Here is an 18,909-nt window from a genome sequence, read left to right as displayed (position 1 = left end):
GCCATGCAAATGATATTATGTCTTTTTTTAAAAAAGAGGTTTCTGTCAGGGACCAGCAGTTAGCGTAATGACTATGTCGCTGGACTCCCACGTAGTTGACCACGGTTCAAGTCCCGGACCCGGTGGCTTAAACTCACTCTGGGGTGTGTGCATGCATGCCCAAGATCCCGAGAGGAGAATGGAGGAGAAGGGATTGCGGCATGACCATCCCCCCTGGGGGGTGATTTCTCACTTTCTATTTCTCTGTCTCTTTCTGTCTGTCTGGCGAGCGCACGTGCCCTATAACAAAAACCTCTCCAAAAAAAGAAAAAAAAAAAAAAAGATGTTTCTGTCTTAGGACATGTACACTTAACCAGAGACAGACAGAGTGAGAGGGAAAGTGAGAGATCGCCTCCTGGGGGGATGCCACACTACAATCCTGTCTCCATTCTCCTGGAATCCACGGGCACATGCACACGCCCGGCATGATTTTGAAGCCTCTGGGTCTGGGACATGAACTGCGGTGGGCCACGTGGCAGTCCAGCAATGTAACCACTATGTCATCTGCCGGCCCCAATGTGAGGTCTTTTTTTAGCGCTTCATGTCATAAGACACATGAGATCAGTTTGTCTCAGTCCTTTTTTTTTTTAAATTCATGAGAGAGAGAGAGAGAGAATGGACCAGTGTGGTAAGCGCACCCGGTAGGTCTCACACTGGGGTCCTCCCCAGCCTTCCCAGCCAGGTCACGGGCACACCCCAGGGTGTACGGGCTGACCGAGAGCCGAACTGTGCTGGCGCTGCTCCTCTGTGGCTGGGCCAAACCCGTCTCGTCATGGGCGGTGACGACTGGTTCCTGATGAAGCTGCTGCCTGGCAGGGTGGTTAGCTTTTCAGTAGTACTTTCTTGGGCCTTCCCCTCCACGGTGCTACCCTGACAAGTATGGGGTTGGACTCATTACTAGCTCTTTTCAAGCTCCAGTGTAATTCCAAAATGGGGCTTTGAGAATTTTGATTTAAGAACACTGATCTAGGCCAGCTCCCTACCCAAGGAGGAATCCTTTCCCTCTAGCACCTAGAAGGCGGGCCATCTACCCCTTAGTTTAATTCTTTTTCTTTTCTTTTTTTTTTAAAGAATTACTTTATTGGGGACCAGCAGTTGGTGTAACGGCTATGTTGCTGGGCTTCCAGGTAGTCGACCACAGTTCAAGTCCCAGACCCGGTGTCTTAAACTCACGCCGGGTGCGTGTGCGTGCGTGCCCAAGATCCTGAAAGGAGAATGGAGGAGAAGGGATTGCGGCGTGGCCGTCTCCCCCTGGGGGGCTACTTCTCGCTTTCTGTCTCTCTGTCTCTGTCTTTCTGGCGAGTGCACACACCCTATAGCAAAAACCTCTTTTTTTTAAAATAAAAAAGAAAGAATTACTTAATTTTATTTATTATTATTTTTCACTTGACCAGAGGGAGAGAGAGAAAGGGAAAGTGAAAAAGCAAGCTGCCAGGTCTGGGACTCAAACCAACCTTGGTCAGCCATGGGGGAGTCCAGTGCCTTAACCACCACACCACCTGCCGGCCATTTGTTTTTCTTAATGACAGAGTTACTGCTTTGGTAGCCTCTGCTGATTTGGGATTTCTTCCATTTGGTTGATCCCCATCTTCCCAAACCTTCTGTCCTGTGGTCAGAGTTCTGCTTTCCAGAGCGTTACCGAGTGTGTCTAACTCTTCTTCTACACGATAGACTCAGTTCTCATGTTTCCCTCTGTCTTTCCACTATGAGAAGACCCAGTTTTTCCTTTCTTTCCTATTATGGGACGTTTTTAGAGCCTGTGTCGTCATCGCTGCAGAAAGCGGTAGCCTGTGTCCCTGCCCTAGGCTCCCCCAGCAGTGGGTGCGTGTACAGCCGGGCTGTGATCTTAAGCACCGGAGGAAATGTTCCTTTATGCGTCTCTGCTGCTGTGCTTTGTGCATACGTGCCTGGTCCTACACACTGAACGGGGTCTCCAGAGAGAGAGGTATGCAGGGATCCCTTAGAAGTACTGATAACAGCAAGGAGAAGCGAGAGTGGGTCTCAAAAACGAGTAAGAATGCGAAGTTTGTATGCAGACCTCGGGGTCAAGTGGAATATTTCACCTCACTCCCCTTCCTCAGTCCAGACTCACAGTAATATAATCTGGAAACTCGAGGTTGTGATGGGCTGTAGTATGACTTAGCGGGTGTGAACGGGGACGGTACCAGCGGCCGAGGAGCCTTTGTCTTTCCTTGGATTCTTTCCCGTTCTCTGGGTCCATGAATCAACACTTAGTGATGTTTTGCCCTGTTACTCGTCAGGCTCAAAGTAATAAGAGCTCAGGGCCCGCAGTTGGCATGGTGGTTAAGACACTGTAACCTCACATGGCTGACTGTGGTTCAAGTCCCAGAGCTGGTGGCTTGAAAATTATTTCCAGGCACATGTATGTGCATGCTCAGAATTGGAGAGGAGGATGGAGGACAAAGGGTTGAGGCATGGCCACACTCTCTCCACCCCGTCCCCGTGGGTTGATTTCTCATTTTCCCATTGTCTGTCCCTCTCTGGCAGGCACATGTACCCTATGGCAAAAAAGCCCTTTTAAAAAAAAACAAACCAAAAAAAAACACAAAAAAAGGAATAAGCTTCTTGTGTCTGTGTTCAGTGGTAGAGAGATGTAAGCAACACAGACATAAACTCAAGAGTAGTGTCCCTGTCTGGCAGGAGTGAAGCATAGGTGGAATACTTCCTAAACCATGAACATGAGTGTAACTCTCTACAGACATGTGGTTAAACCTTTTTAACAGGAAGCCAGAAACTTGCCATAGTGATCAAGACCTTGCCTTTAGCAAGACAGTTTTGTGGTAGCTACCTTCATTCCAACAACAAAAAAAAAAAAAATAGAGGGCCAACAGGTGGCATGGTGATTAAGGAGCTGGACTCCCCACGTGGCCAACTGCGGTTTGAGTCCTAGACCTGGCAGCTTGCTTTCTCATTTTCTCACATGGCCGGCCATGGTTCAGGTCCTGGACCTGGTGGCTTGCTTGCTCGCTCTCTCTCTCTCTCTCTGTTTTGTTCTTGCTGTGTCCCTCTCTAATAAAATTAAAAACAAATAGATAAATAAAGTTAAAATAATTCTTTTAAAAAAGAGATTTAAAAAATAATGATAATAAAGAATTCTTTGAAAAAAAGAAAAGAAATAGGGAAACTTGTTCTTTGTTGCTGAATTGTTTAGTTTTGCAGCTCTTTAGACCTTATTCAGGTTGTTGGGAGACAACTTGGGTATCACAGGGACGGCAGTATAAGAGGACTTCCAAAAGTCCATGGATAAGTGGAATTAAAATACGAGGTTTTTTTGGTATAAAACATTTTTGAAATCCATACATAGTTTTTTTCATAATATGCATGTTTCCATTAACTTTTAAAAGACCCTCGTTTCCTTTAAAGTAAAGAGGAGCTTTTATGAATTGGAGGGTTTTTTTGTTTTGGTTGTGTGTGTGTGTGTTTGTCATAGAGTGCATGTGCTTGCTGGAGAGAGAGAGGGGGAGAGGGAAAGTGAGAAATCACCCTCCAGTGGGGACAGCCACGCTACGATCCCTCCTCTACTCTCTTCCTGGGATTTTGGCCACGCATGCACAGTGATTTTCAGGCCGCCACATCCAGGCCTTGAACTGCAGTCAGCCATGTGGGAGCCCAGTGCCTTAACCACCACACCACCTGCTGGCCCCTGGATTGGAATTTTGCTAAGAATAGGGTGTCTTTCTCAACCCTCGCTGTCATACTAATCGAGGTGAAATACTCGGAGAACATCCTTCAGGTCGCCGCTGCGCCCTATAAAGCTCCTGTGAATTTTTGTTAACGTAGCTGTCCGATCATGAGAAAGTGAAGTAACAGAACTAAGTTTGCTCGGAAACTCACGCCATAGCTTAATAGGAAACAGGCGTTCTAAATGGATGTCCTAGAAGGTTTGTTCGGCACAGGGGGCCTTAAGGATTTGGTTTCTGCTAAGCATTTCCCCTTCCTCCAGACTCTGAGGTTGTGTGGGATTCTGCTGGGGCCTGATTGTGGCCCAGGCGGCCATCGCTAGCAGCTGGTGTTCTGAGGCCAGTGGAGGCATCTGTCCGTTCTCAGCAACTCTTAGCCTTGAGCTGGGTTTGAGCTCAGCGCTGCTTCCCCTGCTTCCTCCGTTTATCTGTGTGCTCTTATCTTTGCATGTGGCTCCTGCTCCTACCTTTACTGTCTTTATTTCATTTTTTAAAATTTTCTGTGCCATCATTTTGGTCTTATGGGGCCTTGATCCGAGCAGCCCTGAATCTTTCTGTCATCCTCGGTGTAGCTGGAAAAAATGATGCAGTCAAATGCCCGATCAAAAGCAGTTGGAATTGCATGCGTGTTTGGGTAATCCCTAATCAGTTACTTTTAATGTCATTAGAATTAAAACATTTGTAGAGACGTGTCATTTTTACCTTTTGATCACTGACAGGTGCACAATATTGACTAGATGGACAAGCCCCCTCTTAAATTTTTATTTCCTAAAAATGGCGGAAGCCTCCCGGATAAATTCAGAAATCTCAAAAGCTTGTGGGAGAATTCTTCTCACTAGTGCTTCTCTAAAAGGAAAAGTCCTGGACATGATTTCTAGTCTAATTAGACATTGTCGGTAGCAGTAAAAGAATCATTGGAATGACTAACATTTTGCTTGTAATGATTGATAAAGCGCAATCATTTATCTCCCATTTTATCCCAGAGTCTGGCATGAGTCTGAAATAAAATTGGCAGTAGAGGCCACGGGCTGTGAGTGAATTGATGGCAATATTACACTTGAATATTTTGCACCTCTCACACGAAACGTTCCAGAGTCTGATCGTACCTTTCTTCCGTAAACACTTCCCTGTGCCAGCTGCCATGTTACTGAAGGAGATGCTGCACGTGCCGGTCGGTGCGGGCCCTCGAGCAGGCACAGCGCAGTGTCCAGGTCCCATGCTCCTCTGTGACTGAGCCCGAGGGCCTCCCTTGCCTGGCAGTGGCTGCTGGCTGCTAGCTCGGGAGTGGGTTTTGGTGCTCTGCTCTCTTTCTTCATTGTTGGCTGATCGATTTGCATGCAAGATGCTACACGGATGACAAATGGTTTAAAAAGCTTGCGTGTGAGGCAGGGGGTGGCTAACAAATCCGAAATCAGAACCATAGGGTGGAATAAGTATAAACTGCTGAAAAACCACTTGAAGTTTAAAATGAAGCAATGGCAGTGATGTTATTGGTATTCATGCATGCCAAGGCCCCTGCCAGATGCCTGCCACATTCCCCTCAGAGGCTGGAGATACTCCCTGCATGGCGCATGGGAGCCTGCTCCCGCTCGGATGGCTGCTCCCCTGCAGCGCCTGGGGGAAGATGTGGCCGATTGGAGAGTTATGTCTGGATTCTGACTTCTAATAGTCCCCGAGTATGACTGCTATTGTTCTCATTTAAATTTCAGTGGTTTTACTGTGATGGTCCCAGGGAGATGCCAGTCTGCCAGTGACCTTTCTGATGTGCTCTGCTTGTTAACCCTCCAGAACAATGACAACGAGACGGCCCTGCATTGCGCAGCCCAGTACGGCCACACGGAGGTGGTGAAGGTGCTCTTAGAGGAGCTGACAGATCCCACCATGCGCAACAACAAATTCGAGACACCTCTGGACCTGGCCGCGCTCTACGGGCGACTGGAGGTGGTGAAGCTGCTGCTCAATGCCCACCCCAACCTCTTGAGCTGCAACACTAAGAAGCACACCCCTCTGCACCTGGCAGCGAGGAACGGCCACAAAGCCGTGGTCCAGGTCCTCCTGGATGCCGGCATGGATAGCAACTACCAGGTAGCAGGGCCAACGCTCCTCCCAGGCTCAAGGGACTTAGTCCTTTTGGAAAAGGCGCAAGTACCATGCTGCTGGGCTGTTCTTAGCACGTTTCCCATCGCGTCTCTGAGGCTTCCTTTCGTTGACTCATTCTACCGTGAAACTTTAGAGGCCAGTGAACTCCAATGAGTCTGTTATTTTTGTATTTCTTCTCAGGGGGTAATATGTAGTCATTACACCCTGAAAAGACGTGCTTACAGAGCGGCTCTCAAAATCGGAGACATTTCATTATCTTCCTATGCGTGTGTCACCACCGGCACCTTGTAGCACAGGAGAACTGGCCGGTGCCTCGTCGTCAGCCTCCCGCATGCGGATGAGGGGCTCCTTAGGCTTTGCATCGACCAAACTGCATTTGAAAGGAAGGTGTCTTCCTCCCCTTGCACCTTTCTTCTCGTTTTTTCCTTCCACTCCGGAAGGTAGAGTTTTGAGACGGTCCACCCGTAGGTGGCTCTGAGAGTAACTGGTGAATTATTCCCACGTGGTCTGCTGGTGGCACACAAACGGCCTTGCTGTACGGGCCGCAGTTGTGGTTTTGGAATCCATACGAGCAAAGTTGGAAAGATAATGACAGAGGGCTTTGTGTGGTTTGTTTTGTTCTCCTGTCCCTTCCTGTCTGTGTCCCGTTGGTCGTGTGAAGCCACGCCAAACTGTTCTGATGACATCCCGCTCTGCGCTCTCGTTTGCTTTCCAGACGGAGATGGGCAGTGCTTTGCATGAGGCTGCTTTGTTTGGCAAGACCGATGTGGTGCAAATCCTGCTGGCTGCAGGTGAGAGGTCGGCAGCGCTCTTGTCTACACAGCATGCCAGGGTTGGGATTGTTTTGCCCTAGCCTCCTCAGAGGGGGATCTGTGCTGGCTGCATTTGAACCTGATGTATGTGTGCGTGCACTGGGGTCGCAAGTGTGCGAGTTGTCCTGGAGGAGCTGGATTAAATGGCTCTGGATGACAACACTGGTTGTGCTGCTGGCAGCCTTAGGTGCTCTGAAATCTGGCCTCCTCTGAGGCTAGCTTGAAAATGCTCACCCCCCTGGTCCACCTGGTGTACCCTTCCAGGAATTGATGTCAACATAAAGGATAACCGTGGACTGACTGCCCTAGACACCGTCCGGGAGCTGCCTTCCCAAAAGAGCCAGCAGATAGCAGCCCTTATTGAAGGTATCAGTCCATCTCCTGTCTGGGTGACCGTGGGACACCCTAATCAAACCAAGGCATGTGTATTTGGTGCAGCTTTTTAAAAATCTTTCCACATAGATCACACGACTGGAAAAAGAAGTACAAAAGAGGTAGATCAAGCCCCCACACCCCAGCCGTCACTCGCCTCCAGTGTGGGCTCCCCATCACAGAAGGCTCAGGGTAAGCCGGCTTCTCTGCCCGCACAGGGGTGCTCGCCCCGAAAAGGGTCGAACATCCTGGGGCAGAATGGGAAATCTTAACTTAAGAGAGAATTTCAGGGCCTTGTAAGTACTTTATAAGTTTATGTTCAATTCATTGTTTCCCAACTGCTGTAAGAATTTTTCTCAGGCAGTGCTTAGGCCCCTGTGAACTTCTCTCCCTACTTTATTTTATTCTCCACCTGTACAGGGTGGCTCTGTGGGATCTGTTCGGGGTTGGTAGTCGGGAGGATGATTTCAGGGTGAACTGAGATCTCAGCAAAACCACCTTTCTCTAAGGCACATTACAGTGGCCTGTGCGTGGTTAACCCACAGCGCATACTTACCGAGCGTCCTGTGCTTCGTAAGTATGTACGTGACAGATTTTGGTAATAGATCATTTTGCCAACAGAGGTGGTCCGGATGCCAGCGGAGGCAGTCCAGCCTCTCCATCATTAGCAAGCACCCACCTTTTCAGATTTATTTAGCAGCCTTTCGGGTCCATGGTATGATGAATGGCAAAGGCAAAATAAATACTGACTTTCACCTTCCCCCGTGTTCACATCTCAGTAAAGGCTACAGAACTTAAAATGAAAAAGAGAGGAGCGAGGGTATCCAGCTCTCTCTACTGTGGATTCCTTGTCTCCTCCCCCCACACACTTTTTCTCTTGACCCCATAATCTGCAAGTAATAGGAGGATTTATAGTTGACTAAGCTTTTAAGGATTTTGCATTTATAGTTCTGACTGTTAGCAAGCGATCCAAAGGCACCTGGTCTCTAACTGGGTAATTTGCAGTTAGAAATCCGGACCCCAAGAGCTCTGAGGTTGGTAGTTGTCTACCGGGTGAGCCTGACAGTGGCACAGCGGCTCCGCCTCAGTGCACCTTGCCGCGTTGCATGGGTTAAGTTGACGCTATGAAAGGATTGAGGTGGGTGGGGGGGGATTTTACAAAGGCCTTGGGTAGTATCCCTTATATACGTCCAGTGTTTTCCGTATCAAATGAGAGAAAAATCAGTTTAGATCTCAGGCATGAAGAGCAGCTGAAACTGTTCATTCCCGCCATGGGTATAGTAATCCTTTTCCTGCTCTAGGTTAGCATCTGTCAAGTTCACATTGCCAAAGAGGCTTTGGTTTGGACCCCGGGATGGTGCTCCCTCTGTGTTGACTGTTACCCTCCAACCCCGTTTTCAGGTGACGTGGAGAAAGCAGTGACCGAGCTCATCCTCGACTTCGACACGAATGCCGAAGAGGAAGGTCCCTACGAGGCGCTGTACAACGCCGTCTCCTGCCACTCGTTGGACAGCATGGCCAGCGGGCGATCGTCCGACCGAGAATCCACGAACAAGGAGTCTGAGGCCGCAGGAGTGAAAGCTGCTGGAGTGAGGCCTGTACGTGGCCATGGCCCTCCCCCTGGGGGGCTGTGTGGGCTGGGAGGCCTGTGCCGGGGCACTGGGAAGCTCTGACCCAGGGCCGGCTCGCCTTTCTGAAGCCAGTCCCCCTTCCCTGGGCCGTGCGTGCGCTGCCCTGCTCAGTGTGGAAAGCCTCTGCAGATCACGTCCAGGAGGCACCTCGGTTTCACTGAAGCCAGCGTAAGCTGTTGGCGTCTTTCCATTACTTTGCTGGCCTTAGAGCAGATTAAAGCATTTTATGTCAGGTAGCCTTAGGTCCGTTCCTGTCTCTGGGTCTTTGCTGTCTATTGGTTTTGTCTCTGGAGAGCAGAAACACGGTGCAAGAAGCTTGCTGAAGTGAACTCCTGTCTGCCCCAAGTACGCGCTCACCTCCCGTCTGGCCACGAGGAGGCATCCATGGGAACGTGGGCCGATCGCGCTTTCAGCAAGACGCCAGGCGTCTTCAGGCAGCGTATGTGTCCGTTTGTGGTGGTCTGTTTTTATCCAAGGGTAGCACCTACAGCCGTTGAGATTATAGGATGGAAACAACTCGGAATTTTCCCTTCTTAAGGTCTGTCTTCCTTGCTTCCCGCTTCTTTCTCTAGCTTGCTTTTACTTCTGGTTGACACTGGCCTCAGGATCCTCCCGTCCCCCCAGTTCCTCATCCCCAGGGTCCTGCAGTGAGCCTAGTACTGACCACTGGTCCCACTGACGCCTTCCCGCGGTGTCAGGCAGTCACAGGGGTTCGAGCCCTGCTGTTAGCTGGACTGGCCGTTGCTGTCGCAGGGCCCCGGTGCTAACCCCGCTTGGAGAAGTATTTTCAGATGTTGGTTGGTACTTCTTTCTCTTTTGGTCTGAATCTGGACCACCATTTTGAAGATGCTTTGACTGCTCAGCAAGCCTTAGCCTTTGTAGGCGTGCCCTGGCTAAGGCCTCATGTATCTCGGAGTGTTCTTTCTCTGTAAGGTTCCTTACCCTGCCCTGCTCGGCCCCGAAATGGTCTCAGCACTTCAGTCTGGTTCTTGGAAAAGTCGGCAGTTTATGGCAGCCCCCAGAGGGTGTTCTCAAGGATTGTGACAGAGGGCACTGTAGGGCGCTGTGCAGGGGGAATCCAGTCCCACATGACCTAACCACAGTTCAGATCTCGGCCCTGGCAGCATAAAAACATGGTGAGTGCATGCCCCAAATTCTGACGGGATGGAGAAAGGGAGGGAAAGGGGTTGCATGTAACCACGGCCCATGTGAGGGTGCTGTCTCCCCACTTCTCTCTCTGGAGAATGAGTGTGTCCTCTGACCCAAAAAAAGAGGCCTTGACACAGCTCCTTGCAAAGATGAAAGCAAGTGTGTAAGCCGAACGCTGATAGCCTTATGCTTCTATAGGAAGAACTGTTTTTTGCTTTTTTTTTTTACTTTGTTAGGCACAAATGAATTCAGCAATTCCAGCTGTGAAGATTTGCTTTAAATGGTTTTTTACAGGGATTGCCCATTAGGGGGAGCTGGAGCCTTTGCAAAAAGCAACAGAGAGTTACTGAAGAAAGCTGTGAACAAGAGCTGCTGTGATTGATTTACCCGTCTTTGTTCCATCCACTACTGGAATCTAGCCTCCCGGGGTCCTGCTAAAAAGAAACTCATGCCTCTTGAGGTCCCTGCCTTGCCATTCCTACTCCTGTGTTTTGTAGCTGTGCTGTCTTCCAGCCCTTGATAATGTGGCCTCTGGACTCTTCTACATCTTGGTAAACAGGATGGTGTGCAGAAATCCGTTCTGTACTCTCAGGCCCCCAGTGTAGTTTTCACATCAAGAAGAGGGAGGCGACTCCTGGGTAGTTCTGTTTCCCTCTGGTGTCCTGGATCATTCATTCTTCCATAGATGGCGTTCGTGTTCCTTCTAGGCTTTCTAGCCTCGGGAAGCCTTCCAGGACAGTCCTCTATGTCGTTATGTTTCATTTTGTTCTTCTTCTGCTATTTGTGTCCTCAGCTTGGTTTCCTGGGAGAACCTGGTCCTGTTCCTTCTGCTGGTCCCTTCCTTACAAGGTGGTACCAGCACCAGACTCATTCCTGCACTTCCAGAGCAGAGAAGGGTGGGGAAAGCGGGACTTGGTGGGAAGTCTAATCTGAATAGCTTGCTTGGGCCTGAATACACTGGTGTGGAAGTTGTTGCCATGAGGCCTCCATCTGGTTCCAGGGGTGTGAGAGTGGCCGACATATCAAGATGTAACGCTAATGGGACCGGCAGGTGGCGTGGGGGTTAAGGGTGCTGAATTGCCACGTGGCCGACCACAGTTCCAGTCCTGGACCTGGAAGCTTGCTTTCTCGCTTTCCTTCTCTCTTTCTCTTTCTTGCTTTTGCTCTGTCCCTCTCTGGTCAAATTAAAATAAGTAAGTAAATAAATTAAGTTAAATAAAATAATTAAAAAAAAAAAAGAAGTAATGCTGAGCAGAGAAGCAGGTTTAGCAGAGTGATCACAGCTGCCAAACGCTGGCGCTGGAGTCTCCTCAGACGTGAGAAACGTGTTTCCTTGCAGTTTTCTCACGGCTCTTGTCTAACTCAGCATTCACCTCTGTCCTGGCTTGCCGAAATGCTTACTTTTCAGCGACATAGTAAACTCATTTCCAGGCCAGGGAATGAGCCTGTGGGCCAGCTCCTGGTTCAGGCCCCATCCCTTTCAGTAGGAACACTGACTGCTGAGCCTGGCCAGAGCTTTGGAGTATAAATGAGATAAAGACACTAAGGCACAGGGAACCAGCAGTTAGCGTAATGGCTTTGTCGCTGGACTCCCACGTAGTCGACCGCGGTTCACGTCCCAGACCTGGTGGCTTAAAACTCACGCTGGGTGCGTGTGCGTGCATGCCCAAGATCCCGAGAGGAGAAAGGAGGAGAAGGGATTGTGGCGTGGCCATCCCCCCTGGGGGGTGATTTCTCTCTTTCTGTCTCTATGTCTCTCTCTGTCTGTCTGGCGAGCGCACGCGCCCTATAGTGAAAATCTCTCCAAAAAAAAAAAAAAAAAGACACTAAGGCACAATGGCAAACCCTTCTGTAGTTCTCAGCTACTAGTAGCCTCCTCCAAGGACACCTGTGTGTGAACACACATCGCTCTGTGTATTTCTGAAATTGTCTCCCCGTGATCTAACCAATCCAGTGTCTCTTCTTTAGCGAGTTTCTTGCTCTGACACATAGGTTGGCAAACTACAGCCCAGAAGTGGCTGCCTGTTCCTGTAAATAAAGTTTTATTGGAAGATAGCCACACTCATTCACTTACATACCGTCTGTGGCTGCTTTTGTACAATAGCAGAGTGGACTTCAGAGCCTAAAATATTTACTATATGACCCTTCCCAAAAAAGCTTACCAGGGGCCAGCAGGTGGCGTAGTGGTTAAGGCACTAGACTCCCACAGGCACATGGTTCAAGTCCTGGGCCTGGTGGCTTGCTTTCTCTCTCTGGTCAAATTAGAAACAATAACAACATATAAAATTAAATGATTCCTAATTAAAAGCTTACCAATTTTTGTTCTGTGGCAGACAACTGACAAAAATTTCTTTTAAAAATGGGCTTTGGGGCCAGCAGGTGGCATAGTGGTTAAGGTGCTGCATTCCCACGTGACCAACCACCGTTAGAGGCCCAGACCCAGCGAGTTGAAACATATGTCAGGCATGTATGCGTCCATGCCCAAATCTTGAGAGGAAAATGGAGGAGGAGGGATTGTGGCGTTGCCATCCCCCTTAGGGGTGATTTATCGCTATCTCTCTAGCAAGCGAATGTGCTCTATAGCAAAAAATGTTTTTCTCAAAGAAACAATATCCTGAGAGGAAAATGGAGGAGGAGGGATTGTGGCGTTGCCATCCCCCTTAGGGGTGATTTATCGCTTTCTGTCTCTCTAGCAAGCGAACGTGCTCTATAGCAAAAAATGTTTTTCTCAAAGAAACAATAAAAAGGACTTGGAGGGGCCAATAGGTGGTATGGTGGTTAGGCCACTGGACACCCACATGGCCGGTCAAGTCCTGGACCTGATGGCTTGTTTTCTTACTTTTTCTCTGTCTGTCTGTCTGTCTGTCTCTGTCTGTCTCTCTCTGGTGAGTGCACTTGTCCTTTAACAAATGTGAAAAACAGTAATAATTATAAATAAAATTAAATAAATTTTTAAAAAATAAATAGTCTTTGAGAAGGGCTAGCCCATGACCTGGTGGTTGTGGGGACAGACATGGCCAGCCATGAAGTTCAAGCTCCAGCCCTAGCTGCTTGAGAGACACTCGGGCTCATGTAAGTGCATGCTCAATATCCCAAAAGGATGGAGAAATGGAGGAGAAGGGATTGGGGCATGACTGCAACCCACTGGGGGTGCTTTCTCCCTCTCCCTGTCTTTCTGTCTCTCCAAGAGTGCACATGCTCTCTGGCTGGGAAAAAAAAAAAGGAAAGTCCCATAAACTAGTGATTTATAATAGTTATGATTGAAGAAGGTGACCAAGGGTAAGAAACCACTTTTGAGCTCTTTACTAATGAGTGAGGATATACCAGTATCAGCATTGAAGTTAGAACAAGAATTGAGGTTTCCTTTCTTTCTTTCTTTTTTTTTTTTTTGGAGAGATTTTCACTGTAGGGCGCGTGCGCTCGCCAGACAGACAGAGAGAGACATAGAGATAGAAAGCGAGAAATCACCCCCCAGGGGGGATGGTCACGCCGCAATCCCTTCTCCTCCATTCTCCTCTCGGGATCTTGGGCACGCACGCACACGCGCCCAGCGTGAGTTTTAAGCCACCAGGTCCGGGACGCGAACCGCAGTCGACTACGTGGGAGTCCAGCGACATAGCCATTACACTAAATGCTGGTTCCCTCTTTCTTTTTTTTTTTGATAAGAATTATTTTATTTTATTATTTCATTTTATTTTAATCCGAGAGGGACAGAGAGAGAGAGAGGTGTGGGGAAGGAGGAAGGGAAAGTGAGAAAGCAAGCAGCGAGGTCCGGGACATGAACTACAGTCAGCCATGTGGGATCCAGCGCCCTTAACCACCATGCCACCTGCTGGCCCCAGGAATTGATGTTTTCACCCTTGATTATTTTCCTCATTACTTCCTCAGTAACTTTGGTTCGTTACACCGATTTCCCATGTTGCGTCTTTGATCTGGTGACTCCTCTCTGTGGCATAGAAAACCGAGCCGTGCTGGCATCAGTACTGTGAAGGACGTTCTCCAGAAGGCTGCGATGTTCTCCCTGCTGGCATTTCTCGCTGTGGTCCTCGGGCATGCACGGTGTTTGCGATCCCTGTTACAGACATCAAAAACCGTAGAGCATGCTAATTGAATTGTGGAGGGGCACGCAGCGTTCTCCATCTGTTCAGAGACTAAACTCTGACTTCAGTCTCTCAGGGGAATTCTTTACATTATTCATTTTTATTTCCAAGGGCTAAGATAAAGTTAAAGCAAAAAGTTAGATACTTGAAAATAGAGGTAGTGGTATATTTATGTTTCGTCTTCTGCAGAGAGAGCGTCCACCGCCTCCGGCAAAGCCACCACCCGATGAAGAGGAGGAAGACCGCATGGATAAGAAGTACTTTCCCTTGACAGCTCCTGAGGTAGAGGGCTGCGGGCTTATCGTCATCACTGAGATCCGTGTTTGTGGGAGGTGCATCAGTACACGTTTAAGGAAGGCTTTGCTTTCTCCTTTCACTGACTTTCTGGGTTGGAGTTTGTATTGTGTGGACCGTATCACACATATCACATGTGTTGTAATGTGGAATAAGATCTTTCCGACTCACTCAGAAGCCCTAAGCAAAGAATTTCAATATAGCTTTCTAGCAGATAGGCCAATTATTGATCTGTCATCACATGTGGAATGTTAAATGTACATTTTTCTCCTGGCTTCAGTAAATTGGACAGTCTCAACATTTGCGTTTATACCTTTGTCTTTTGATACAAAATGTGGAGTTCCCCCTAATTACTTGAGGTTTTTTATTATTATTTATTTAATTCCATTTGTTGTTGTTGTTGTTGTTGTTAATATTATTTTTAATTTGACCAGAGAGGGAGAAAGGGAAAGCAAGAAAGCAAGCTGCCAGGTCTGGGACTCAAACCACAGTCGACCACGTGGGAGTCCAGCGCTTTAACCACCATGCCACTTGCCGGCCTCCCCTAATTACCTTTCCTCTAGGTTGTGCTCCATTAGCTAGCTTTGATGGCTCTGCTCCAAATGTCTTACTTCCGTGTTTGCACAGTCCCTGTTTATTTCACACCAGGGTAAACATGAATTGAGTTATGAAGGCTCAACTGAGAAATGGGAAGGATGGACAGGAGGATCAAAGCCCTCTATTTGGGAAGAACAGTCTACCTTTTTACAAAATGAAATATCGGGCCAACAGTGGCTTAGTGGTTAAGGTGCCGGATTCCCATGTAGCTGACCACAGTTTGAGTCCTGGGTCCGACGACTTGAAACTCATGCCAGGCGCTTGTGCGTGCATGCCCAAAATCCCGAGAGGAGAATGAAGAAGGGATTGTGGCGTGGCCATCCCCCCTGGGGAGTGATTTCTCATTTTCCCTCTCACTGTCTCTCTGGTGAGCACACACACCCTATGGCAAAAACCTGAGAAAAGAGAAGAAAAAAAGAAATACTGTCATGGGGCAAATAACTTAATCTTTTTGCTTAGCTGTGTGAAGAAAATTCTTTTTTTCCTTGATCTTTAATCCTTGAAATTCTCCTTTAACACTTCCTATCATTCAGAGGGCATGTTTAGTATTTACTAAAATATTACATGATTTTAATAGTTCTTTTGTAGCTGAGTCTATGTCATATTCTTTCACTTAAAAGTCAGCTGATATAAACTGGTTAATTAAATCTCACACTTTATTCCTAGAAGACAGAGTTAACAATTTTTAAAAATGGTTTTACTTAAATTTATTTATTATGATTTGATCAGAGAGAAAGGTTGAAAGTGAGAAAGCAAGCCGCCAGGTCCAGGACTTGAACCACACAGCCAGCCATGTGGGAGTCCAGCGCCCTTAACCACCACGCCACCTGCCGACCCAAAGTTAATAATTTTTTACAATATTTCTGTGGACCATTCAGTTTGACAGGTTCTTTTATTCAGTATAATAAGTACATTGGAACCTAAAGGATGACTTCCGTTTAATAAAATGTGTAAGCAGAAGGAAGGCCCTTTAGGAATGTGCAAATCATTGTTGGAGATAGGGGAGGATTTCAATACCAGGTAAAAATTCTGCCCTATTTCCTTCTATGCCTTAATTACGAAATGCTTATTATCATGTCCTAAGTAAGGGTCCTTACAAGTACAGCCTCTTCTCGTTACCTCTGAGTAATAGTGTGTTGGAAGGAGATACAATTGCTGCAGAAAAGCCCTGCCCACTTTTACATAAAGATTGGGTTAATTCCCCACACACACCTTATTTTTCCCCCACCAGGAGGAACCTAGTAACGTAGAGCATAGTTAGTGAAGGCTGGATCTCTACCTTTTTATTTAAGTCTAGTACTTCTTCCATGAAAGGGCTGCAGAGTGGAGGGGCACCCCGAGCGCGTTTTCTGTGCTGCATCTCACCCCCACCTCAGTCAGCTCAGGTCATGGGCAGGTGTGACCGGAGCGTGTCCAGGGAAGCCCCAGGGTGTGAACCTGAGGCCTTTCCATGTAGGTCCACTTGTGTTGCCACTGTGCCCACCATCTGCCACCGCTCTAGCCATGTGTTGCCTCTTTAATAAGGACTTGGATTCCAGTTTCCAATGCAAAACTCTTAAAGAAACACTGTGTACCAGGACTCCTGCTCTCCCAGGGTTTCCAAACCATGCACTTCGGCAGTTGTACGGTGTGAGGATGCGGCAGGACAGAATCTCCCTCTTACTCTCCTGGACAGGAGAGTTTCTCTGAGATGCACGTTCTTGTTTGAGAGACAGGAATTCTGGAATTCTGAATCAGTTGGACCAGCGTAAGTCAGTGTTTGTCTGAAAGATCATTAGGATCCTACATTTACTCTCATTTACTGGTGATTACATGGTCTCAAAGTATACTAATTTTTTTCTTTAATTCTGTAATCGTCACTCTTCATCATTATTCCTTTTCTTTCTTCTTCTAAGACAGTCTCAGTGTGTCATGACCCCCCGCCTTAGACTCCAGAGTAGCCAAGACCCCGGCGTCCACCACCACCACGCTAAGCTCTCTCAGACGTGGCCTTCCTGCGTTGCCCGTGCCTGTTCAGCAGCGTGCGTTGCTATGACTGGGCCTACGGTCTTTACTTACTGGTTTTCACCTGAGCTAGATTGTATCCAGCTTTATTAAAGACATTGTTTTTATAAACAATCACGGTATTTCAGGCAGGATATGGGCAGACAATTATTAACAGTGAGCACCTTTCAAATGCCTTTCTGCGATAGATGACTCAAGTCAGAAAGCTACTGTGGGACCCACCAGTCTTCATTTGGTGCTCTAAACAGGGCAACTTTGGAGCCAGGCTTGACATTGCACGTTGAACATGGTGTTTAGCATCTCTCACGAGCTAACCCTGACTTTTGGGAAAGGAAAGCAGCAGAATAACGATCGAAGGTCTACAGTGTAGAAAGGGAACTGCGGTTCTGTGCAGGGACGCCATCTCAACGTCATGGGAAAGCCCAGACTGACCGACATGCTGGTAGGCAGGTTTTTATGGTCAGGTCCCAACACATCTCGGGTTTGAAGGAGTTAAAGTCTATAGTGAAGGGGGAGGAGGGGAGGACATCACAAACACATTTTAGTTCTTCCACACCCAAAGGCATCTGAGTCAGGGAGAGCTAAGGGAAGTCTCAGAACCAAAAAGGAAAGATGTTCCCCCAAATCAGTCCAGCCTCAGAGCCCTTCTCTCACTGACAAATGCTCCTTCCCCAGACAGCAAGGAAAGTGAGCTGTGTGCTCAGGACATAGCTTAAAAAAAACGGTAAAACAAAATTCTGCATTTTTATAATACTTGAGAAAAATAATATTTCAGGGACCAGCAGTTAGCATAATGGCTATGTCACTGGACTCCCATGTAGTCGACCGCGGCTCGTGTCCCGGACCCGGTGGCTTAAACTCATGCCGGGCACGTGTGCGTGCGTGCCCAAGATCCCGAGAGGAGAATGGAGGAGAAGGGATTGCGGCGTGACCATCCCCCCGGGGGGTGATTTCTCGCTTTCTGTCTCTCTGTCTCTGACTGTCTGGCAAGCTCACACGCCCTATAGCAAAAACCTCTCCAAAGAAAAAAAGAAAAAGGTAAAAAAATTATAATAATAATATTTCAAACTGTACAGTCCCCAGAATTACAGCTGCCAGATGCGCACACTTCACGTGGCATCTCCAGCACCCTCAGCTCTCTGTGCCCTGTCTGTTTGGGTATCTCAGAGTCTCCCCCTTGCGAGTATCAGCTTTTCCCCTTTCTCCTTTGCAAGGGACCTGTTTAGCTGGGGCCCTGGCTTTGGAGCTGGTTTTGCAGACAACCTCGCAGGTCTTCCCTGTGGCCCGTCTTGCTCCTTGGCTTTCTCCCCTTTAGCATCCGCTTTCTTCTTGGCATGGTGGTGGCGGCGGGACGTAGGTTCTAGACGGGGATGCCGTGGTGCGCAGGCTTTGCTTGGTCAGGCGGTCTTTCTCACTTCCTCACGTTGCCGGGGCCCTAGGAGTCTATCTGTTACGTTAGTGCAAAAGTAATTGTGGTTCTGGACTGTTGAAGTTTGCTGTTTGATATTGGATACAGTCTTAAATGAACGTGGCTATGGTATAGATCATTTTAATGCACATTTCTTACTTTATGTTATTTTTGCTAATGACTTATTGCTTGCTACTTATTTTATATGTATTTTAGACTGTGGAAGTGATGTTAGACAAAAAACAAATTCAGGCAATTTTATTTGAGTTCAAAATGGGTCGTAAAGCAGCAGAGACAATTTGCAGCATCAACAACGCATTCGGCCTAGGAACTGCTAACGAGCATAACAGTGCAGTGGTGCTTCAAGAAGTTTTGGAAAGGAGGTGAGAACCTTGAGGACGAGCATAGCGGCCGGCCATCGGAAACTGGCAACGACCAGTGGAGCGCAATCCTGGAAGCTGATCCTCTTTGGAGAGGAACTCAACGTCACCCATTCTATGGTCATTTGGCATTTGAAGCAAATTGGAAAAGTGAAAAGGCTCGTTATGTGAGTGCCTGAGCTGACTGAAAAAACAAATCACCATTTTAAAGTGTCGTCTTCTCTTATTCTGTGCAAGAACGGTGACCGTTTCTTTTTTTTTTTCCATTTTTTTTTCCTTTTTTTTTTTTGGAGAGGTTTTCGTTATAGGGTGGGGGGGCCCG

General features: G+C 47.8%; 1 protein-coding gene across 6 annotated transcripts in view; it reads left to right on the top strand.

Annotated features, from left to right (window-relative positions):
- The window catches only part of ANKS1A (ankyrin repeat and sterile alpha motif domain containing 1A), a gene marked incomplete at its 5' end in the record, with an annotated part of 128,034 nt that overhangs the window by 8,870 nt on the left and 100,255 nt on the right, over positions 1-18,909 (top strand). For all 6 annotated transcript variants that reach the window (XM_027770206.1, XM_014586168.2, XM_014586166.2 and 3 more), the window contains 6 exon segments: positions 5,529-5,825; positions 6,556-6,631; positions 6,917-7,018; positions 7,115-7,216; positions 8,426-8,622; positions 14,094-14,186. In XM_027770206.1, coding sequence (XP_027626007.1) covers positions 5,529-5,825; positions 6,556-6,631; positions 6,917-7,018; positions 7,115-7,216; positions 8,426-8,622; positions 14,094-14,186 — 867 coding nt within the window.

This window comes from Tupaia chinensis, unplaced genomic scaffold, assembly GCF_000334495.1.
Source record: "Tupaia chinensis unplaced genomic scaffold, TupChi_1.0 Scaffold000116_1, whole genome shotgun sequence".
NCBI lineage: Eukaryota > Metazoa > Chordata > Mammalia > Scandentia > Tupaiidae > Tupaia > Tupaia belangeri.
The sequence above is the reverse complement of the archived record's forward strand: the minus strand, read 5'-3'. Positions and strand labels throughout refer to the sequence as shown.